Source organism: Syzygium oleosum, unplaced genomic scaffold (assembly GCF_021117445.2).
Source record: "Syzygium oleosum isolate NSW1041296 unplaced genomic scaffold, Sole_v2.1 Sole_v2.25, whole genome shotgun sequence".
NCBI classification, from domain to species: domain Eukaryota; kingdom Viridiplantae; phylum Streptophyta; class Magnoliopsida; order Myrtales; family Myrtaceae; genus Syzygium; species Syzygium oleosum.
In genome coordinates this window covers 5,289,648-5,313,150 of record NW_026607509.1, presented here as the reverse complement: position 1 = coordinate 5,313,150, position 23,503 = coordinate 5,289,648, and the positions used below count along the sequence as shown (strand labels likewise).

The 23,503-nt window shown below is 40.0% G+C and overlaps 3 protein-coding genes across 7 annotated transcripts; all 3 read left to right on the top strand.

Annotated features, from left to right (window-relative positions):
* The first annotated feature begins 1,698 nt into the window (after positions 1-1,698).
* LOC115687612 (2-oxoglutarate-dependent dioxygenase 21, chloroplastic-like) lies at positions 1,699-3,451 on the top strand. Its single transcript, XM_030613246.2, has 3 exons — positions 1,699-1,932; positions 2,085-2,332; positions 2,828-3,451. Exons 1-3 carry the CDS (start codon positions 1,699-1,701, stop codon positions 3,399-3,401), a joined length of 1,056 nt encoding a protein of 351 aa, XP_030469106.2. The 3' UTR covers positions 3,402-3,451.
* A 695-nt stretch (positions 3,452-4,146) lies between these two features.
* LOC115687531 (uncharacterized) lies at positions 4,147-5,126 on the top strand. 2 transcript variants are annotated; one of them, XM_056303036.1, is made up of 2 exons: positions 4,147-4,512; positions 4,620-5,126. In XM_056303036.1, the coding sequence occupies exons 1-2, from the start codon at positions 4,272-4,274 to the stop codon at positions 4,841-4,843; spliced, it is 465 nt and encodes a 154-aa protein (XP_056159011.1). In that variant the 5' UTR covers positions 4,147-4,271; the 3' UTR covers positions 4,844-5,126. The 2 variants fall into 2 exon arrangements, with proteins under 2 accessions (XP_056159011.1, XP_030468996.1); XM_030613136.2 differs by having other exon boundaries at positions 4,617-5,126.
* Positions 5,127-5,869: 743 nt separating this feature from the next.
* Positions 5,870-23,406, top strand: LOC115687545 (polycomb group protein EMBRYONIC FLOWER 2). Of its 4 annotated transcripts, none has more exons than XR_008814429.1 (23): positions 5,870-6,135; positions 6,324-6,411; positions 6,759-6,906; positions 7,384-7,439; positions 9,039-9,153; positions 9,276-9,435; positions 9,591-9,659; positions 9,897-10,036; positions 10,870-10,932; positions 11,040-11,161; positions 11,698-11,762; positions 12,929-12,981; positions 13,053-13,106; positions 13,188-13,247; positions 14,057-14,103; positions 14,201-14,292; positions 19,047-19,185; positions 20,649-20,697; positions 20,789-20,872; positions 21,359-21,438; positions 22,376-22,465; positions 22,990-23,201; positions 23,343-23,406. XR_008814429.1 is itself a non-coding variant. In XM_030613158.2 (22 exons), the coding sequence occupies exons 2-22, from the start codon at positions 6,377-6,379 to the stop codon at positions 23,111-23,113; spliced, it is 1,845 nt and encodes a 614-aa protein (XP_030469018.1). In that variant the 5' UTR covers positions 5,870-6,135; positions 6,324-6,376; the 3' UTR covers positions 23,114-23,406. The 4 variants fall into 4 exon arrangements, 2 of the variants coding, with proteins under 2 accessions (XP_030469018.1, XP_056158765.1); XR_008814428.1 differs by having other exon boundaries at positions 23,338-23,406; XM_030613158.2 differs by having other exon boundaries at positions 22,990-23,406.
* Positions 23,407-23,503: the final 97 nt, after the last annotated feature.

Sequence of the window (23,503 nt, the reverse complement as noted above, 5' to 3'; positions counted from 1 at the left end):
TAGCGACGACATTTATTTTTCGTCGCAAATTTGAAACGGAAAAACATTCGTCGGAAATTTCGTCGCAAATTAGCCACGAATTTTTTTTCGTGGCAAATTCCGTCGCAAATAAGCGACGAATATTTTTTCGTGGCAAATTCCGTCGCAAATTAGCCACGAATTATTTTTCGTGGGAAATTCCGTCGCAAATTTTCCACGAATTTTTTTTCGTGGTAAAATTCGTCGCAAATTTGCGACGATTTTTTTTCCGTGGCAGATTCCGTCGCAAATTAGCCACGAATTTTTTTCCATCGCAAAATTCGTCGGAAATTTGCGACGAATTATTTTTCGTGGCTAATTTGCGACGGAAAATATATTCGTCGCAAATTGCGTCGCAATTAGCCACGAAAAATAATTCGTCGCAAATTTCCGTGGCTAAACCCTTGTTTTTTTGTAGTGTCTCTTTCTCTCTCTCTCTCCCTCTCTCTTTCTCTCAGACTTTTACTCAGTCTCTCTGCAGGATGTGAAAGTCAAGTCTCACACCTGAAACTAAACATCTCATCCCACCCAATTCCCTTACCACTAGGCCGTGTGTCCAGTGGATAACATTAGAAGTTCTTCTAATGTTGGTGGTTTAAGCAGCTAGGAGCTTTGTGTTGGTAAAATTGTCGATTTAAATTCTTGGTAAACATCTATTTTTATTTATTTTCTGAGCTCCAAATTAGCATTTGGATGACATTGTTTTGCTCTAGCCCTTTGCTGTTCTCATTCTCAATCTCCAGTTTGTTTGATTAAAAGTAGGGATTAGATGTGCCATCAAGACTCATGTGCATATATCTGCTGAAGAGGAACTTTGCTGTTGAAGAGTGTCTCTCAATCTTTTGCAAGCCTGTGGAGCTCTACCACATTCTTCAGCACCGTGCTGTCAAAAATGTGGTGGAGCCGATTGACTTGTACTCGGTTGCTTAGATGCATCGCACGATGTCAGTATTAAATACGCCGTCTTATGGCCACACTGGATATATGAAAACCTAGTTATATTTTATAGCAATGGAATGGTCTTCCCTGTTGAGCCAAGATGGACACCAGGGGATCAACACGTTACGATCCTCGGTATTTTTCAAATTGGAATTGCCCCATGGAGTGACCGCCGCCACTCCCTCCCTCCTCTTCAAGACATTAATGAGAAATCCAGAGACAGATTGTATTCAATGCAACTCTCCTAAATTAGCAACTTTACAAGGCCCACCCACGTACGTCCAAACCCTAATTTCAGTGGAGGCCATGAAATCATCGTTCTTCGCCCACTCGGTTACGTCAATAGTAAATACTACATTCGAGTATATAAAATGAATGGAAATAAAAAACAGTTGAGGTCGGGCCTTTGCTTCAATATGGAGTCCACATAAAGCTTCCTTTTTCGCAGTTTTAAAACTCCAAAAAGTTGGACTCTGTCCGCCAGTGCTTTCGGGTCCCCGTGCAGAGAACCAGCAACTCTCCTGCTGTCCATCTCCTAGAGAAGCAAAGACGCATTCAATCAAAAGGTTGTAAGGGAGCCGAGCAGGGCTAAACATGCAAATCAAACCCCCCCCCCCCCCCAAAAGAATTGCTATAGAAGGAGAGCCCCTCCATGTGGGTCGACCCCACTGCCAGTCCTTCTCTTCTGCTCCCAACCCATTTCGGCTTCTCTCGTGTTGTTCTTGGTTTTGCATGAATATCATGGGGGCTAATGCAAGCTCAAGCGTGTGGAAGACTGGCGAGTCGGCTCAAGAGCAGGGTCTTGAATACGTGCCCCATGCTTACCATGTTCCAGTTAGCGGTCGCCCTAGCTTATTTCCCAATACAGCCGATGTGCCTCTCATTGATCTAGGTGGGCTGTGGAAGGATCCTGTGCGACGGTCTGTGGTCATCAAGGACATTGGAAACGCTTGTCATCGCTTCGGCTTCTTTCAGGTAAGCATGGATGTATAAGTCTAATATAGATTATTAAATATACACGCGCTATTGGCGTCGCATTATGATTTTGCTCCATACTAGAACGTGCTTTCCAATTGTCCTGACCATTAAATTACCACAATTGCGACATATGCTTCATGTGAAAACAGATTGTGAACCACGGAATTTGCTTAACCGTGATGTACAAAGCCCTCCATGCAGCGTCTAGCTTTTTCGACTTGCCAACCGAAGAGAAGATGAAGTACATGTCGAATGACGTGCACAAGCCGGTGAGATATGCGACGAGTTTGAAGGATGGGAGCGACAAAATACAGTTCTGGAGGGTCTTCCTCAAGCATTATGCACATCCACTGGAACACTGGATGGGTCATTGGCCGGAGAATCCCCCTCATTATCGGTACACTCTCTTTTAACTATTGTTTGATGAATGTGAATGTATGTGGTGGGTGCGTATGAAAATGACCGGGGTCATACATTGGGACCGACCAATTCACTAAACCATCGAACCATATACGCACTCACACTCGCAGCCGCAATCTTAAAGCCAACCATTTAGCATAACGTCAGAGTTGAAGCAAAGCAGAGTAATGAGGAGTGAGTAGTGGTCCAACTTGGCGAGGTCAAAACTTTTTGAAATAATAACCCTATTGACCTCATATAACATTGAGGTGCATGAAGCCCGACACTAGATTGTAGTTAGAATGCATGCATTTACGCATGCCCTGCCCTCATCAGTTCCTGAGCTGGTAGTGGACAGTTGAAGGCATTCAGGACATACCGATCAAGACTAGTATAATGCAACGTTCCATGTATTTTGAGCCTTCGAGTCGAGTCAACAGGCCGCAACTCTAAGCATATCTCAATCTCATATGGTTTCTCATGATTGTATTAGGGAGAAGATGGGCAAATTCTGTGCCCAAGTGAGGAAAGTGGCGGTGGACTTGATGGAGGCCATCACGGAGGGCTTGGGACTAGGACCCTCGTATCTGACCTCTAAAACGGAAGCGGGGATGCACGTGATGGCGGTCAACTGCTACCCGCCATGCCCGAATCCGGAGATGGCACTAGGACTACAGCCCCACTCTGACTACACTTGCTTGACCATTGTTCTTCATAGCTCCCCTAGACTTCAGATCATGGACCCCGAAGACCGCACCTGGAAGTCGGTCCCTAAAATCCCTGGTGCCTTACAAGTCCATGTAGGTGACCATCTCGAGGCCCTGAGCAACAGCCTGTACAAAAGCGTCGTCCACAGAGCGGTCCTCAATTCTGAGAGGACCCGGTTTTCCATTGCTAGCTTACATAGTCTCGGCATGGATGAGATGGTGGAACCTGCTGAGGAACTGGTGGGCGCGCAAGGGAAGAAGTACCGGGGAAGTAGCTTCAGGGATTTTCTGAACTTTCTAGCTACCAATGACATTGGAGAGGGCAACAGCTTTATCAGTACTCTCAAGATCAATCAATAGTTGCTAGATCCTGAACTTTGTTTTCTTTGCCCAGCTTCTGTATCTGTAATGCATTCGCAAATGCTTGTAGCCCCTCCATCCAAAAGAGTCCGTCTTCTTTTCTTTCTTTTCACAAAAAGCATATGAATACGAGGTGTCGCCATTTTGCTCGTTACCTTTTTACTTTAAACCTTTCTTGTGTCCAAATTGTAGGAAATTTCAATTTTTACACCGAAAGAAGTGGTTAGTGAATCAAAGAATTAATCCACGCACCATAATGTCGTGGTTATTTGAAAGCTTAGTTTGGATTGTGTCATGACATGACAATCTCTTTTGCTAGGAAAAAATGGACAACAGAGGATTTTAACACAATGACAATAGCAATAATAAAATCAATAATAGTAATTTAATTTTGGCCCAAAGAATAAAATTCTTAAACTAATGGAAGATAGTGTATTCTAAAGTCTAATTTGCATAAAGTAATAGGAATAATATCCACGACATGTGATCTTCGTGAGCTGATGATAGCATTGAATCGTGTCAACACAAGGAGCTGCATACAAACTTAACCTTTAATGGATACACGTGTACTTAGAGTTGGCTAATGATTACGTAATTGTAAATCCTGGGCATGTTAACGATTTAACAGGGGAGAGTAGAGAAAAGAAACATGTGTCGATGAGCTGGCAGAAGATCCAACAGTTCGTGTGCGATGCCAAGACAAAGTCATAGGTTGGATCTAACCAGCTTTTACGGGCCAGAGATCAGGACAACCTCGTAACGAGCAAGAAGAAACCAAGTATCCCGAATCTTGAAACAAACCATTTCACTGAAACTCACTCGGCAGTTTCACCTCTACATCCACGCAGTTGAGCTTTCATTTCCACGAAGATGTACAGGTCGTCGAGCTGGAACAGAGTGACGGACGATGACTACATGCATGCGCCGCCGATGGCGTCGACGATCCTGAGGATGGGATCGTTCCAGGGCGACGAGCTGCCCGCTTACGACCCGGTGTCGGAGATGACGAGGAAGGAGAAAACAAGGAACAAGCTCGCCGAGAACGGCGTCCACATAATACCTATCGTATTGCTGGTGTGCGCGGCCATTCTCTGGTTCTTTTCCAATCCTGGTACAATAAAACTACGAACTTCACACGCCCACTGAAGCAGTAAAGTTTAGCTTGACAGTTCCCTTCTTTGTTTTTCTTTGTGTGTGTGTGTGTGTGTTGGGCAGAAGCAGTGAATGTGGGAAGTAGAGGGGACTCGATAGCGGCAAGCATCGAAGGGTTGACGATCGAAGGAGACATCGACGCGGAGATTGATGGGACCCAATCTGGGCTTTTGCCATTGCTCGATCTGGGTGATGAAGACTCGTCGACCTCGACCACGACTTCGACCTCAAGGCGTGCACAAGATCGCGTTCACCACCGCGACAAGCGTTCCAGGAAATCCCACCACTGAGTCATGGGTCGTGTTCCCCTAGAATTGTTGCAAAGGTTCAGTTCGGCGGTAATGGTATAATAAAGTCTGGTTCAAGAAGAAGTCGTGTTAAATCGTGCAAAAGTGCTGGTGTTGATGTTGCGATGTCTGTGTGGACGTGAGTTTGTACATTTTATGGAAGAGAGATCCTCGCTATTCGTACGATTGGGACTTGTTTGAACATGGTCTTAATCCATAGAGATAGTGATGGTTAAACTATAAGCCTTAACAAGGTTGATGAATTTAAAGCAATTTTCTTTCTCAATTTGACTCGATGGTTAGAGATAGAGTTTTCCTTTCGCGATCTGATCCCGCACGGTCTGCTAATAAAGACTAGTGATTATCTTGCTTGTACCTCTTAAGGAAAGGGATCTAAATGCACGGGAGAGCTCTTAAAGAAAACCTAATTCGAAATCACTACTCGCAACGGCAAATATCATAGCACTTACTGTTATAGCATTCGGACGTCCTTATGATAGGAGCCGTAATTAATTCGACAAGATAGGAATGGAGTTGCACGTGGAATCACTTCAATTGGTCTTCAATAATAAGATAATTCGGTTAGGATGTCGTCTTCAAGACTGTAACGGCATTCTCTTGTTTGAAAATCAAATTTCTACTTGTTTCGAGTTTTTACAAAATACACACTCTGTGATATTCATTTGTTACACAATCCAGCAGTTCTAATTTGATAGATTGTCAAACTATCCAAATCAATGGTGATGGACGTGGATTGTGTATAAAAGATTATGCATAGAACATTAATCCCATTCTTTAAAAGGTTCGAGAGAAAAGGAGTCATCTCGAACAACATAGTATAGTGTAAGAACACAGCCACACAGGTTCGTTTAAAATCGTGGGCCAAAATAGGAGTACAATGACGGGCCAAAGCCCAGTATTGTGTGGGCCATCCGCGATACGGCGGCGGTACGGCCCACTCGCCACCCACCGCGGCGTCTCTTCCTTCCCCGCTCCGAGTCCCCAAATTCCAGCTGAAACAGAGGCGCAAAGACTGCTCCTTTTTTCGTGCTTTCTTTTTCTTATTATTCTTATACACGGGGTGGCTGCTGTCTTCTCGCGGATTCGTCCGAGCTCCGTCACTTCGCCGAGCTCTTCACGCTAAGGCAAATTCCGCTGAATTTCTTGCATTGGAAGCCGACGCCCGAGCTCAATTTCGTGAGGAGGAAACCTCGCGCGGCGTCACACACTGGATGCAAAGATAGGCTTTTGGCTTCCAGCGGTCTCCGGGCGGCAAGTGCAAGGGCAACCGCTAGGTAAGCCGGATATAGCAATTTGCCCCTCTCGCGATTTGAGCTTGGGCAGATTCGGGATCAAATTTGCTATGGAACAGTAGGATGTCGGAGTTTCGGTTCCTGCCCAAATCCCCGAAAGAAACTTTGTTCTTTAGGACTTAGCAGGTGACTGGGAGCGTTTGCTGATGTTGTGGCTGTCCCGAGTGCAGGTTAATGGATTAAGCTATGAGGAGCGTATGCGTTGGAACTTCGTAGCTGGATAATGCCAGGCATCCCTTTAGCGGCTCGTCAAACTTCGTATGCTTCTCTTCGTTCACCGTCATTTGTCTGTATATTTCGGTTTGGTTTGGTTGCATTCGTGTGTTCGCGGTTTAAGCAGCTAGGAACTCTATGTTGGTAAAAATGTGATCTTAAATTCTGGGTCGTCCACTTCTCTTTAGCATTTGAATGACATCGTTTGTCTCTAGCCCTTTGCTGTTCTCATTCTTGAGCTCCGGTTGTTTTAATTAAAAGTGCAGCTTATTTGTCACGGTTAAGGCTTTCGAGCCCGAGCCATCTTTGCTTTTTACGCCTCGCTCCCTTCAACAAATTTTTACGGTAGTATCTGCATTCTTCCTGAAGAAAGGCCATCTTGGGCGTTGCAGATATTCGAGAAGTACAGATCAGATGTGCCGTCAAGACTCTGAGGCACATTTATCTGCGGAAGAGGAACTTGCTGCTGAAGAGAGTCTCTCGATCTATTGCAAGCCTGTGGAGCTCTACAACATTCTTCAGCGCCGTGCTGTCAGAAATGTAATGGAGCCGATTGACTTGTACCTAGTTGGTTAGATGTATCATGTTCTGTTAATATTAAATAGGCTGTCTAAATGCCACACTAGATATGGGATATCTAATTAAATTTTATAGCAATGATATGCTTTTGTCTGCTGAGCCAAGATGGATACCGAACATGTTGGGGATCAACACGTTACAATCCTAAGGATATTTTTCAAGTTGGAATTGCCCTAAGGAGTGGCCGCCGCCACCTCCCTCCCTCCTTCTTCAAAACATTCACGACTCAGATAGATTGTTTTCAAACTTTCACCCATTGTTCTTTGAAATTTCCATACTTGCTCCCTAGCTTCCATGCTGGGTCTACCATTGTCCCAAGGAAGTGTAGTTTCGACCAATGCATCATAGAGTCTTGGTGTATACGTTTGGGTTCTTAACAGTGCCCTTGGGGTACATGCTTTATTAATATATCTGACCAGACTTTTTCTTCTTCCAAAGCCACTGTTTCTTCAGAGATGTCTGAGCTACAAGATACAGGTGAAACACAGAAGGAGGTAAGACCTCTTACAGGTTTTTGGCAGTGGCAGATCATTTTTGTTTACCTCTATATTGAAATTCCATATGTCTACTGTTTGTTGAATAAGCGGCATATGATATCAAGAAGTGCTTAGGTTCTAAGACTTCATGTTAGGCACTTAGTCTTAGAGCAGCAATTTCAGCTATACACATTCAATGCAAGAAAAAGAAGCTATTTGATGCATGCCCATTTATCATGGACATTTGATGGACGACTTAATTCATCCCTGGTCTTCAATCACAAGAAACATCTAATTTTTTATTTATTCGGGGACTATTATGTAATATAAAAAAATATACGCTAACTAATGGTGAGCTTGAATCCCTCCCTCCCTCCCTCCCTCTCTCTCTCTCTCTCTCTCTCTCTCTCTCTCTCTCTCTCTCTCTCTCTCTCTCTCTCTCTCTCTCTCTCTCTCTCTCTCTCTAAGTTATGGTGACACGCACACACATAGAGAGCCAAGGATTCGGGGCAATTGGCTATCTGCTTCCACTTACTTTTGTAAAAAAAATGTCAACATAATTTAAGTTTTTACATCTTATGATAATGCTACCGTAAAATTTTTGAAAAACAACTTAGATAAGCTATTATCCGCCATTTTCTTTCAATTTGTCTCCACTTATAGCGAATTGTATAGACAGTTGTATAGTTGTGAGAGTTATGAATGTATTGTTGTTACACTTAAACAATGTTGAAGCAATATAGTACTTAGCAATCTAACCTTTCAATCATGAACACACTACATTGATTATTTAATCAATAAATCTAGCTTTCTATAATCAGTTATAAGTTTGCCCCACCTACAAAAGGGTTCTAGATCTGTCCATGCACAGAACTGTTAGCTTGTGGATGAAAAACAACTTGCCATTTGTTTTGGATCATGAAGGAATATTCTTAGTTTATAGTCATTTCAAAATAAGTGTGCTCTTTCTTTGGAAAACATGTGCATGACGCTAGGCATGGTTTTCATAATTCTTAATTAGGTCTGATTTTTACTCTTAACGTTTTTGCTATTTAGGAATGTAAGATTTTACTTTTATTTATTTGAACAATGCAAACTTTAGAAACCTACAGATCAGAAATTTGCAATCATGTCAGAGGTTTCATAATTTTCTAAATCTGAACTAATGTCCTTTTATATTTTTGCGGAAAAGTCAATCAGCAACCTTTTGCTCAAAAAAATCAAAGCATACCGGGACTTAACATACAACATCTGGTATCAGCATGTTGATATTATCTTTTAAGTGCATCCTGGGACTGGAAGCTATCTTTGTAATCAAACCTTTCTCAACTTTTCTCCCTTTACAGTGATTAGAAAAGCTATATTCTGAGCAGAATAATTTACAGCTCAATTATCTTTCCTTGGAGTCTCCATGTGATCTTCGTAACTTCGGGTCACATGGAAATTTATTCTATAATAACTGGCCATTTAACTGCCCCTTTCTTACCCTTCTATGGAGCTGCCAAAGATGTTGGTAATTTTTGTTGGCTAATGGTGTAGTCTTCTCTGATGTGTTGAACATTCAGCACGGAGATGCATATTTATGTCTAAATTACAATGCTGCTCATGTTTATGTAGAGTACAAATGACAATTTCTCTGCCAACGACTGCAACTGAAGGTTTACAATCAGCAAGAGTGCTTCCTATGTATGTACTGTTGGCGAGATTAGAGTCCGAGGTTAACGGTGTGGAGGTAGTTCATTTGTTTTTTCTATGACCAATTAATTACTAGTCTTACCTTACATCACCTGAAAACACTGGCATGCTTTCTCATTCTTATTTCTAATGCATTTTTATTTTATTTTCACCTTAAAGCATTCTGCAGAATATCGCTATAGTCGTGCATGTGTCTTGACCAGTTTCATGGGAGCTGAGGATGACACCTGTAGTCGGGCAAGTTTTATTCTTCCCGAGATCAATAAACTAGCATTGGAGGCCAAATTAGGATCTCTTTTCATCTTGCTTGTGTGCTATGGTAAGTATTCTTAGATGTCATTTGATTCATTCTCATATCATCGTTTGTTATACAGTTGTACATCCTAAATATGTTGATAACCTCTCGTGAAAAGAAACTCATATAGATGAATCCATTGGAAGACGTCATCCCATCTCAGTATAATCATTTTGCAGCGGGACCTGAAAAATCTCTTTATGGAAATGATACAACCAAAACTCAACTGGATGTAGCAGCTTATCAACGTAAGTTATCTGTTATGTGCAAGTTTCCAGGCACAATATCATATTTGTGGCCTTTAGTTGCTATTCAGTCGCATGTTTCTATGAAACTTGCTTCTTGATGTTGTTGAATATCTAGTTTATTCTTTTATAATAAGATCAAGTAGCTTATCAGGGGGATGTCTGTATCTTCAATGACCTTCCTTTATCTCGATGTACTATTATGTCTGGGTATAAGTTTTGCTTAATTCTTTTGTACAGGAAATGCTCCTGGATTCTGTGTTTTTGGAAAAATACCGATGAAGTCTCTTTACTTATTGTGGGAGAAGTCACCTAACCTGAGTTTGGGACAAAGAGCAGAGGTGACCTTTTCTGTTGATATGCACACTTGTCTGGTCAAGGTATGTAGTTAATTGCTACTTAGATGCCGACTTCTGCCTTTTTAGAGATTTCCAATTTTTGTAGCTTCTCCATTTCGTTTTTTATGGTGGTTTTGGGATATGGAGAGAGTCGATATTCTGTGATTGAGCTCTTTCTGTGAAGGTTTTTTTCAATAAAATGCTGCTTCATTCTGATGCTACTCACTGTTATTGTATTATCTTGGATCTGACTGTGGGTATTATTTTGGCTAGGTGATATTCCTCCGCTAACCCCTAGAAAGCAATGAATAAGATATACTGTACATAATGTACTGAAAAGTTACTGATACACTTCTGCGAAAGTTTGCCCACTTTGCCCACTTTGCCCTTCTTTTGTTGGTTTTAGAGGCCAAACATCTGTTTCCCCCAGGCAGGAGAGGGGATTAGGAATGCCGAACTTTGGAGAAATGTCTTAGCTTTCTCGATTCATGGGCCTCCCAATTTGTTTACTTTCTAATTGTTGAATCAAGGTTCAGAGTATAATGTGCCAAGTTTGCTTTCTTTTCTTTTTATAATTGAATGAAGCATGGATTATGAGTTTCTTGGATGGTACTCGAGAGAGTTCAGGATGTTGGTGCACTCTACTTGAGTGCTAGACTCTGAAAAATGTGCAACCCTGTTCATACCGATGGCTGATAAGTCAGGCTTAAGATTTTTTAAGGACAATTGGGTGAATTGTTTACCACTCCTCTTCCTATCTTTACTGTCCTTGAAGTTCAGTGGTCCTATTTTTTTGGAAACAGTGTGCTGTTTTTTTATCTACCATACAATCATCTAGCTGCAAAATTTTAGATCTTTATTTTGTCCATTTGCAGTGGAGACACTTAAATGAAGACAGACACATATCTGTGCAAGTTCCATATAGCTCTGAAATTCTGGTTTGTGCCACCCCTTTCTTTTACTTGATTATCTAGAGCTTCCTCAACGAACTGCAAAAAAAATGTTGTAGATTTCATGTATCCTTTTACCGGTTTGATTCTAACAGCATGCACGAGAGCGTCTGCATGTAATCGTCGCTGCTGAAGAGGTTGGGGCAAAGGAGAAATCACCATATAATTCATCCATGTGCAATGATGTCATCTCATCATCATTCTCTCATATAATGCGGTAATCATACTATTTTGGTAATTAATACCATGATCTCAATAGTCTGACAGTAATTTATTTGGCCTTTTGTACAAAAATTACCATTGATAAGCTATATAGCCAATCTTAGAAATACTATGATTCTTGTGTTAATAAAGCTTCAATCACACATCATTTCCTCTCCAGCATCTGCATTTTGGCTATTTTTTCGTACTCCTCAAGCAGCTGCAGTTACCTTTATTATCTTTTCCTAATATAATCCATCTAAATTCCAATTTTAAGTAAGAACTTTCTGCATTCTTTGGGCTCTTTACTTTGAGGTATTCATGCACTTGCTATGGATTGAACAGTCCCAAGAGATATTTTTCTAAAGACACAAGATCATTTGGCTGTAATTGGTGCATTTGGGGATACATTATATCTGCATTAATTTTCTGTTTTATTTGTACTGAGAAAACAAGAAGAATTAAGACTCGAGTTGGTCAAATGAGTGGAGACAAATTGTTTTTGCTTGTGAAGGTGAATGTTGATTATCTCTCTCCTTTTCAATTTTCTAGCTTGAGGGCTGGCAATGTTATTTTCAACTACAGATATTACAACAATAAGTTGCAAAGGACTGAAGGTATATATATTTCTTTCTCCTCTTTTGTCTTGTAGAATTAGCAAGAGCCATGTGGACAAAGTTCAGCCTGAATAACGGTTGTTGAACTTAGTAGGGTATGCAATTTATATGTTTGTGGTGATACCTGTCAATCCATTCTTTAATATTGTGCCAGACAGGAGCTAGGGATTGGAGCATATTTTTGTTTTTTTCATTTAATCTGGCTCATGTAGGTTTTTGATTTAGATAGATTTTCTAGTAATGAGTAAGTTAAGAATTCAATATTTGGAAGCACATCTGTCTGAATGTTTATCTAAAGTAGATGTTGATATGCAGTGCTAAGTCTGGGTTGTGGCATAGTGATAGTAATTGCTTTCAGTGTAGTGCGCTTTAAACTTTCAAAAATCAACTGCTATTTTCCTTATATGGTACAACTGCTAATTCTTTGTGAAATTGTGTCTTTGAGGAAAAGTATTGTACCTGTTATTCGGTGAAAGATTGGAACTCTGTGCTTACTGTGAATAATTGCAATTAAAATTTCCCTTAACTTGATCTTACATGGTTAAGATTGAGTATTGACTGTGCCCCCCAACATGTGGGGGGTGTTATGAAATTTTAATGGCAAAAAGTGAACATTCAAGCGGGTCTGACGGAAAACTTAGTGCTTTTGGTTTCTATGGAAGAAAATGTTAATTGATCCCATAAATTGGCTTGCTGAAACTCCTGAAGTCATCAACTTTGCTTTAGTGATCTTTTATAGGACAAAGGAAAGAGGGTTGAACGTTCCTGCTTGGCAACATTAGTTGGGACTTTAATTTCCTTAAAGAATGTAGTCATACTTATGTGTGTCAGGGAGCCTCCTTTCATTTCATCATTCTTGTTGTTATCAGCAGGAACTCTTTTTTCCCTATACTTTTTGGGTTGTCTAAGGAAACATTGTCAAAGCATTAAGGACTGTTTTCTGGGTTCCATTTGGCTAGTTCTCTTTAGGAGAATGGTCACTTGAGTAGGGTTTTTTTTGGGCTCAATACAAAAAGAAAACACTGTATGAGGTGACATAAATTTCTAAATCTTTCCAATTAAAATAATCATTTTACTTGTTCTGCTTGCTCTTTTGTGGGATTGTTTTTATCTGGTTTTCAATGGGCGTGATGTCCCCTTCCTCTTCCCCATTGTCTAAATTGCAGTGACTGAAGATTTCTCTTGTCCTTTCTGCTTGGTTAAGTGCGCAAGTTTCAAGGTGGTACTTCTTGTACTCTTTCAATTATGTCATTTTGTTGGTAGTTACTGACAAATCTATGTATTTAACAGGGTCTGAGGTATCATTTGTTGTCATCACATGATCTCTTCAATTTTGAGTTTTGGGTTGGTAAACTTCAGCTTTCTATATTTGGTATTCCCGAATTTCTGGCAATTATGAAAACGGCTATTGCATCCATGATGTAGGTAACTGAAGAGTTCCAGGCCGTTAATGTCTCTGTAAGAACAGATCCGTGTAGATCTGAGGTGAGAAGCATCTTCATAAGATCTGTAATGTCCTCTGAACTATCTTGCGTCAGGTTTTCTTCCAAGAAAGAGCCAAGATTATGAGGACATAAGCACCAATGGCAGATCTGCGATTTTATATCAGCAGAGCAGAAATTGGTTGAGTAGACTACTTGTCACTTTTTGAGAGGCAGCAGTGTGCATATGCTTTCACAATATAAGCTAGGATCAATTTTTCCACTGGAAGTATATGCTTCTACTGATGGGCAGGCTACTCAGCCTATTTCACATGTCTGCTCTGTGGAGCATTTTTCAAATGAATTGTCAAAAGGACCCAATAAATGCACTATACATATTATACGCTTGTATGAGATAATACACCAGTGTCTAGTCCTTCGACTTACAGAGATAACAGAGAGAACATTGTTCCCTAATATCAGTTTTGTTTGTCATAGATTTTCTTTCAGGAAGTTAGGTGTGTGAATGTGTATTTCGTCATGATATGTCTGATGCTTACACAATTTGATAGAATTCACATCAAAAGCAGAATAATTAACTGTCCATGTTGATTAAATATACATAATGGCTTGAACGTCAGATTTTGGAAGTAGAACTCATAATGTAAATGAGCAGCCATAATTAATTGTCAATCTCCTGTGTAGAGAATTGTTGGCTTTTGTGTTGGACCTTCAGTTTAGCTTCTTGTAATATGACATTTATCTTAGTTTTACAGTATGTGATTGAAATGTTTGCAAATATTGGAAGCATTCCTTAATAGTTTGTTTGGCAAAAGCCAGTACCATGGAATTCATACGTGTGTGTTCTACTAGATTATTGCCGATGGTATGGATCCAAGGCTGCAAACTTTTTTCCTCTGGTGAGACCCACTAATTTTGCCACAATCTAGATGAAATGTGGTCCTTTCAGTTAATGCATCATGGTTTTGATCAATACTTAGCTCTTTATCTATACAGCCTTAAACCGTTCAAGCGGAAAAGATCACTCCACGTAGTTCAAAATGCCAAGCATGTCTATCCACTGGTCTTGGAATCAGAGTTACCTTCAGGTACACGTGACTTGATGCAGCTGACAGTGTGCATTTGATATTTCTTCCCATCTATGTTCTCTTTTCCTACTTGAGAATTATGATGGAATGATAGTTCAGCCTGTTTAGCATCCCCATGTGTTCATTATCTGTTGGGAGAGCGCCACTAAAAATCGCAAACTGTGCCTACTATGCACATTTACCCTAATTTTTTTGTACACTAAAAACCCCAAACTTGTACCCATGTGACACATTAACCTCAAACTTTTTACCACAATGGTGTACCTGTGTGACACATTTATCCCAAATTTTTTTGTGACACCAAAAACCCCAAACTTGTAGCCGTGTGACACATTTGTGGTGGGAAATTGACATTGGTGATGGTGAGGATGAGGGTGGCGGCGGCAGACATGCCGGCTAGGTGCAAACCAAGGAAGAAGACAGAGGGAGGAAAAAAAGAAAAAGGAAAAAGAAAATGAGAAGAAAAACATACAATGACTTGGCATATTTTTGCCATGTGTGAACCACTACAGCACCATTTGCCTTTCATTGTCCATGTAGGTGGCCACATAAGATTTTGAACGGTGTTTCTTAACGGAATTTTGATGGACGGTAAATGTATCACACGGGTACAAGTTTGGGATTTTTTGTGTCACAAAAAAAGGTTTGGGATGTGTCACATGAGTACAAGTTTGGGGTTTTTGATGTCACAAAAAAAGTTGTGTTAAATGTGTCGCAATGAGCATAGTTTATGATTTTAGGTAGCTTTTTCCCTTTTTTGTTTGTTTGGCATTTCTTATGAGAAGTTCAACCATTAATAGGAGGCTTGATGTGCTCCAACAACAATCAGATATTTACGGACCAAAAGAACAAGCGTACAGTAAACATACGTCCAAATCCGTCATTAATTTTCATTCTATACCAGAGAAATAAAAAGGCTGACCGACTTGACATTAGGGGTGCATTTGGCAACCATTCTGTACCCGGAAACTGATTCTGCTAAGAAATTATTCTTTTTTATTCTGTGACCAGGAACAATTTCTAAGCATTTGAAGGCTTTTGGTAACTGCCCAAAATTTCTATTCTTGGAATAGAAAAAGAACAGAAATGCGTTTAGTAACTGCACAATTTTTTTTATTAATAATATTTTAATAATATTTTGAATTTTTTAATATTTCTTTCTTTTTTTTTCTTCTTCCCCTTCCCCTTCCTTGGTCATGGCCAGGTCGCCATCGCCGGCAACGGTGACTGGCCACAGGCTAGGGCCGGTGAGGGCGGCGGCGAGGGTCGCCCACACCAAATCCGGCAAGGGTGGCCCTCGCCCTCGCCCTCGCCCTCGCCGGCACTGGCCTGTGGCCGGTCGCCGGTGGCTGACGGCCAGCGACCGACCACAGGCCAGGAAGAAGAAAACCAAGAAGAAAAAGAAAAAAAAAATTTCTTTTCCATTTCTGATTCTGTTCCAAAACTTATTCTGGGAACAAATTTTTACAAATTTATGCTCGGGAACAAAAAATTTACCAAATGGATTTCTGTTCTAAACTAATTCTGAGAATAAAAAAATAGAATCAGTCACTATTTGGCAGGTTGCCAAATGCAGCCTAGATCTTTGTCATTCGTAGATTGAATTGAACTTCCGAGGTGCTTGTGGATTAGTTCAGAAAAGCGATTATTGTCAAGTTTCAATCTTTAGCAAAAGGGATTCTTCTTGTGATTATATCATCTAAAAAACTTGTAAGATTGTAAAGGATATCATCCATTGATCAATATTGCACAATTTTGAATGATGCCCACTTTCATGATGCCATTCTTTCTAGATAATATTATGGGGATAGTTTATCACACTACTTCAATTAATCTAGAGTCAACAATTCACTCTTATTTCTTGTTTTTCATTATATATTATACATATGCAATGACTTCTGTGGGGTTATATGGGTGTGAGGCACTCCATTATCTACTCAATGCTTGGAGTAATTGCTCTGGTGTTGGTTGATTAGTAACTGGAAAGGACAGAATTTTTCTTTGTAATCAACCTAACGTCACCTCTTATTATCGACCCTAGAAAATGTATAAGTTTGCCAAATATACATGTTGGCAAATCCCCTTTCATGTGGCATTTGAATCAACACTACCACACTTATTCTAATTTCGAAGTTCCATGTACGTTTGTGCTCTACCAATGCTAATGTTCTGTGTTGAGAGAAAAAACTGAACTAAATGCTTGGTTAGGTCTATGTGACCCCAAGCTATCCATTTATAATAAAGCCAAAAGGCCAAAATTACAATATTACCCTTATTGCTGCAATACATAAAATAATAAGGGAATAGACAAATATGCCCCTATTAGCCAAGTACTCTCAACACTACCCCTCAAGTTGGAGCATAGATATCACACATGCCCAACTTGACTAAAACAAGATGAAACGATTTACTCCCTAAACCTTTAGTCAACACATCAGCAAGTTGATTACCGGACTGAACAAAGGGCATACAAATTAAACCACTCTCCAACTTCTCTTTGATAAAGTGCCTGTCAATCTCCACATGTTTTGTACGGTCATGTTGTACAGAATTGTGAGCAATACTAATGGCGGCTTTATTATCACAATATAGCATCATAGGAATAGGAACAGATACACCAAGATCTTCACGTAATCCTTTAAGCCATAACAGTTCACAAACTCCATGTGCCTTTGTTTCCTCAAAATCTGCAGGTTTTCCATATAACTTCCAGCAGGTAGCTTTAGTATGATAAGGCTTATGACAATATTCACACTTCACAACTTCCTTAGGGGTATCATTAAATCGAGAGAACGAACTAGATTTAGTAATAGTGCCAACACTGATTTGTAGAGCAGATCGATCAATAGTAGAGGAGTGGAGCATTGCTATCCTATGGCTTTCTTCCGAGTGAACTAGGGCATAGGATTGTTCCAGAGTGGGGAATGGAGACCGACTAAGGACTTGAACACGTATCTGATCATATTCAACATTCAATCCTGCCAAGAAATCATAAACTTTGATCTTGTCCACATGGTTCTTGTAGGTAGCAATGTCTGTAGCATTGGTTGGTTGATAATCGGTATAATGATCTAGCTCTTGCCACAAACTCCAAAGCTCAGCATAATATTGAGATATGGTCATCTCCTTCTAAGAAGTGTCATGAACCCTTTTTCGAAGTTCATACACCTGTGCATCATTCCCGATTTAACCATAAGTATCCCTAGCAACCGACCAAATCTGCGCCGCAGTATCAAGAAGCAAATATCCTTTTGCAATATGTGGCTGCATCGAGTTAAGCAAAAAAGACATTATCAAAGAGTCATTCAAGATCCACTTGTCTTGAGTAGAACCTGATGTTTTCGGCTTCACAGAAGTGCCGTTGATATGACTTGTAAGCCCACGGCCTGCAATGGTCAAGAATACAGATTAAGACCATATCAAATAATTTGTGCCGTCAAGCTTCACAGAGATCGTAACGAAAGTAATATAATCTGTACGGCCATCTCTTGTAGGTAGAGGGTTCTCAACTGAACCGTCAGACATTGTGTCGCTGGTAGTAAGCTAAAATTATCCTCCAAAAAATCAGCTAGGTTAGATCAAGGGAAGAAAAAAAATCGATTTTTTCAAGGTTTTGAAAACTTGAAAAAAATCTATAATTCTAATTTTTCCCAAAGAATCTGAAAAAATATGGTGGTCCACGAACTGCAGTGCTTTGGTCGTCTCACACGAGAGAATTGTAGGCTAGCGGCAAGGCAAAAACAATTCCAAACGAGAAGATCCAAAAAATTGCAAAAGAAGTTGAACCACCTATCGTGGACTGCAAAGAAGTTTTAGTTATCTCATAGAGGTGAAGTTTAGGGCAAACACTAGATTCAAAGAATCACCTCATTAGTGCTGGCCTACACTGTGAAAAAGAGCAAAGGAGAAGATGAGAAGGAACTGCGATGGGAGAGAGTGAAGGCGTGAAGAGAGGAAAAAGAAAGGTTGCGCAGAGGAGAGATTAGTGTTAGGGTTTCGGTTCAAATCTAGCTCTGATACCATGTTGAGAGAAAAAACTGAACTGAATGCTTGGTTAGGTCTATGTGACCCCAAGCTATCTATTTATAATAAAGCCCAAAGGCCAAAATTACAATATTACCCTTATTGATGCAATACATAAAATAATAAAGGAAATAGACAAATATGCCCCTATTAGCCAAGTACTCTCAACATTCTGTTCGCATCGTGTTGCACAAATCTTAACTTTCTGTTGCTGAACAGGCTATAATCCCTGATATTGTATCTTTATTAAGAGAGCACTTATTGTAGTTTCTCTATGAGATGGTTATACTGTGGAAAAGGAAAACTCCATGGAATTTTTTGTCTGTCGTACTTGGGAACTTCATTGTAATTAAAGCAACGAGAACTACCTCATATTGCTTCAGAAACAATATTGTGGCTTCTATCATTTTTCTTGACAATTATATAAAATTCATAAGTACCCTTTTCCTGTATAGGATTCACAGGTTTCCAGTAGGTGTGATATGGACTCTAGTGCGTATTTAGATCTGCCTCTGCTGAAAAGAAACAGTTATATTATTGGTTCTTTCCTATTCGTGTTACTTTCCCTTTTTGGAATACTTGTAGCCTTTTTGGTATGTGATCTAACAGATGCTTATTCCAGTAGAGGTGAAAAGGCTCGTGCTTTAGGTTAGGAAGTTAGGATGGCTGCCAAAATGATATATTGCTTGTTCGATGTCAAAAGCTTTGACAGTGTCACATTGATGTTGCAGGAGTTACAAGTGCCACAGGACAATCATATGCTGACACTGATTGTGTTCAATCAGTGTCAGCCAACAACTTTGCACCCCCTGCGATGCTTCAGTTTGCAAAGACGAGGAAGTTATCGATTGAGCGATCTGAGCCAAGAAAGTATGGTTTCTTCCTCAATTTGTACTATTTTAGGAATTAGTCCACTTTTTATCCCCTAACTTGTGTTGTTTGTGCAATTTGCCTTCTCCTTTTTTGTGCAATCAAGTCCTCTTTCTTTTTCTTTTTCTTTGGCTTTTTTTTTTCTGAGTCCTCTATTTTACCAAATTGTGGAATCAGGTAATTTTGGCATTGGCACCATTAGGGGCTTCCCACAGATTTTATCATTAGAAATATAGAAAAATAAAAGAGACAACTATTAAAATCCAAAGAAACTTAGCAGGGAATGAAAAATGAAAAAATAAATCTAGGAGAGAGAGAGAGAGAGAGAGAGAGAGAGAGAATCGGTTGCGTTGCAAGTTGGGCCAGGGATAGATTGTTGTCCTGTGAGAGCTTTCTTGAGGGATCCTGAAGAGGCAGGCAATGGAGCGATGGGTCATTGATTTGGTCGGTGAGTTGAATGAAGTGGTTATTTAAGTTGACTCTGAAGTGAAGTAGAAAGGCAAGGGGCTCTATTGCTGGGGCATCTTGAGAGTGGAGGAGTATTGGCCTTCAATAGGTTCCTTTATTTCGGCAGGTTAATGAAATGTTGAGGTCGAATGAGTTGTTTAGAGATCGTGTATTAATAATGCTCGAAACTTGAAAGTAGTAAGAGGCTGGGCGTGGTGACTGGAGAGATGTAGAAGAGGAGACCAATGTCCGTCATGATGCTGTTGGAGTAGCATTTGTTTATGCAGTCAACGGCCATTGAAGTATTCCTGCAATGGTATCCATTTTGAATTTGTTGGGACGGGGAGGGCTCTCTATTGATTTTCTTTTACCCTTTCTTTCTAAATTAAATTAATTTATTTTTATCTTAATTAGTTTTAAAATATTTTTATAAACTGCCACATTAGCACACCACGTCAGCATATTAGCGGTGTTAATGATGGGGGCTTGACTCCATAAATCACGCAAGATAGGACTTGATTATGCCAAATAAAAGAAAAAGACCAAATTACACATACTGCACAAATTAGCTGACTAAGTGGAATTGTCCCTACTAACTTTTTTCTCCTCTTCCGGCGCTTGCCGCTTTTATCTGACCAATGCTAGCGAGTATGATAAAATGCCACTATTATTTAGGAACAGAGAGAGATACTTGACCTTTAAAAGCAGAGGAGTCCGAATGTACTTCTGTTCTTGTTACTTCAATTCTGAATTCGTTATTAATTGGTATGTGAATGATGGAGCTCACTAGTTTCCGTAAATGAATAATCACTTTGTCTCTTTTACCTCGAAGAAGCTCGTTATTTGCTAAATAAAGTGTTAAAAGTTCATAGGATGTGATCTCAGTTAAAGTTTGGATTGTACTTCAACATCAGAGGATGAAATATATATCTTATTTCATTAGATATGTTCTGAATGTCAGTACATTAGTTAATTCTTAATTGAGTTCCATCTTAAAATTGGACTTCCCTTTGCAGCCGTCTCCTCTTGCAAAAGCGGCAGTTCTTTCATTCACATCGAGCTCAGGTGGTCCAAAATCATGATTTTTTTAGTTCTGTTTCATGTGGATCAGTTTATATTTGAATTTTTTATAACCCCTGTTTTCTGGTTCTTGAAGCCTATGGCCGTTGAACAAGTGATGTCTGATCGAGATAGTGAGGATGAAGTCGATGATGATGTAGCTGACTTTGAAGATCGAAGGGTATGTGATCAATGCATAATCCTTTTTATTTAAGTGTGGCATTATTTGCCTGATCAGGTTTCCGTACAGGGATTTTTAATTCTTCCTCTCTAAGTAGATCCCGGTGGCTTTTGGGATGACCTTTTGGTTTAAGGAACTAAATTCAAAGTTTATGACCTGGAAATGTTATGTTGTCAAGCAGTTTCAGAATTAAATCGTTTCAAGAGCAAGGAGGGTGAACTGCTTCAGTGTTTAAATTCTTACTTATATGTAAAGTTGTGATATGCGTATCACAGTTTCCAGTTGGGGGCTGCATGAAATGTGCCTACCAATGTGTCTAGTGGTTATAGCCTAGTATAACATTGTCCTAGTTCCTTCTTATTTCCCATGAAAATCTTCTGAAGTTGGGCCTTTGATTTTGTGAGACAGTCTGCATGATTTTGGCATGATTTCGGGCTTTATTGGACTTTAGAACATTTGATAGTTGACACTGCTATTTCTATGCAGATGCTTGATGATTTTGTGGACGTGACCCAAGATGAGAAGCGAATGATGCATCTATGGAATTCATTCGTGAGGAAGCAAAGGTTATTCTCCTATTCTGAGTTTAATATCTTTTGTTGTTTTTTTTTTGGTAAGGTAATATCTTTTGTTGTTTCTGGTCATTTTCTTCATTCCCATATTTAAGTCCTGCTCAAAGCAGCACCAATTGCTCAACCTTTTAGATGATGATGGAAAAGTTTTATTATGCAATTAATGGCGTGATAGTTTTCTTGATTACTCCAAGTCTTCAATTTTTAATAATTTGCAATCAACTAACACTTAGTAACAACTGCTCGAAACTCAAATAATCATAAGCTCCAAATTCTGAAATTCTGGTTGCCTCTCGATTTAATACCTCCAACAAGACATTGTAAAAATCCTTTGAATCTGGATAAGCAGGTAAAGAAGGCATAAATATTTTTGCCCGGAGAGAAATTTATCGGCTCAACTAGCTAAGACATACAACCATAATTGAATGTGCTCTCTTACTAGAAATAATAAAAGCGTCATTTATTCTTTGAGAGAATAAGAATCAGTCAAGAATCTCCGGGACATCTGACGATTGCAACTTTTGACGTGTCCTTCGAAAATTAGCAAGGTTACATCACTCGTTGCTCCATTCGGGAGCTTTTATGTGTTTCCATGCTCCTGTGACGCCTCAGGGAAGGAGGCGCAGACCATAGAACACTTGTTGTAATCATAAGGTCTTTTGGAGGGCTCATTATGATCTTACGTTGCATCATTGAGATTCCTCATGCTAAACCTTTCTTACAGACTGTACTGACACTTTGCATTGGTTGAAATGTTGACACGATTATTACAGAGTAAATCTGTAAATTTCACCTTATCGAGTCCTTATTCTCTCCGCCCTTTTGATTCTATTTCTGCATATGACATGAAGAAGTCAGATTGGGTTTAGATGATTATGCTTCTTGTACTTGTTGTCTAATTCCTAATACAGCTTTGTTGACTGGATGGCAGGGTGCTGGCAGATGGTCATATTCCTTGGGCATGTGAGGCATTTTCAAAATTGCATGGAGATGACCTTGTCCGTGCACCCGCACTTATTTGGTCAGTATTTCTTTTGCAGCTTCTGTGAGGATATTCTTCTTTTGACACGCTCAAACTCTTCCGCCTAATTATCTGTCAGCTGACTCAGTTTGTCGTATTTGGTCAGCACTACTTAATTCACAGTGCAAAGTTTTTGGTGTTCTGTACTTGCCTGCATAGAGATGCTAGTTTCATACTGATTGATGTATTTATGAATTGTGGTTGGGGACTAACTGTTAAATAAAAGCATGGACTTGTTTAAAAAAAAAACCAATTACCACCATGTCAGATTCCCTATAAGTCAGGCAGGTGGGATATGCTCTGATCTGCTGTTCCAGTTGCATAGTCTCTGGTCAGGAGACATACTTGGATGTTTGCACTTCTAATGAGTATGCCTTAGAACTCCTTTGGTGCAGTAACATGAAACTTATCATTTTAATTAGAAAACGAGTCCTGTGAGCTACTGTCAAACATTTAGCATGGCTTGCCAACTATAATAGAAACTCGATGTCTGAAGTGGACGACATTGCTTGCTGATACGACAGGTGTTGGCGACTCTTTTTGATCAAGCTTTGGAATCACGGCTTGCTCGATGCCCGCACCATGAACAATTGCAATATCATCCTGGAACAATGCCAGAATCAAGGGCCAGATCCTATGAAAAGCTAGACAGGAAGTGTATCGCGACACATCCGTGGCTGATGAGCGTGGAGCAAGAGGAACGATAGAAACGCGGACAATTATCTAACTTTCATTGGTGAGACTGTGCATCAATTTTCTCAGAGTTTTTCTTTTCTTATTTAGTTTTGAGGCATCCTAAGGCCCAACTCTATCTGTAAGTACGCTCTTTCATCGTGCAACTTTGACAAGTCGTCAATTTTATATCTACATAGAAAAGTAATCCAGTCGACGGAACGCAGCAGACACATTGTCGCAAAAGCAAAGCAATCATCTTATCTTACCACGACTCTCCCCCTCTCTGGTCTCAAGCACTCCAATTTCAATTCATTGGGTCGGCTTGTGCTGCAATTGGAGACGATAAATGGGCCATGCCAGGTG

Excerpts from the sequence above, each read along its gene's own strand:
- LOC115687531 (XM_030613136.2), top strand. The coding sequence starts at position 4,272 with ATGTACAGGTCGTCGAGCTGGAACAGAGTGACGGACGATGACTACATG. Across the intron at positions 4,513-4,616 it reads CTGGTTCTTTTCCAATCCTG|AAGCAGTGAATGTGGGAAGT; the intron begins GTACAATAAAAC and ends TGTGTTGGGCAG.
- LOC115687612 (XM_030613246.2), top strand. The coding sequence starts at position 1,699 with ATGGGGGCTAATGCAAGCTCAAGCGTGTGGAAGACTGGCGAGTCGGCT. Across the intron at positions 1,933-2,084 it reads ATCGCTTCGGCTTCTTTCAG|ATTGTGAACCACGGAATTTG; the intron begins GTAAGCATGGAT and ends ATGTGAAAACAG. Across the intron at positions 2,333-2,827 it reads GAGAATCCCCCTCATTATCG|GGAGAAGATGGGCAAATTCT; the intron begins GTACACTCTCTT and ends TGATTGTATTAG.
- LOC115687545 (XM_030613158.2), top strand. The coding sequence starts at position 6,377 with ATGCCAGGCATCCCTTTAGCGGCTCGTCAAACTTC. Across the intron at positions 7,440-9,038 it reads CAGGTGAAACACAGAAGGAG|AGTACAAATGACAATTTCTC; the intron begins GTAAGACCTCTT and ends ATGTTTATGTAG. Across the intron at positions 21,439-22,375 it reads TCATTCGTGAGGAAGCAAAG|GGTGCTGGCAGATGGTCATA; the intron begins GTTATTCTCCTA and ends ACTGGATGGCAG.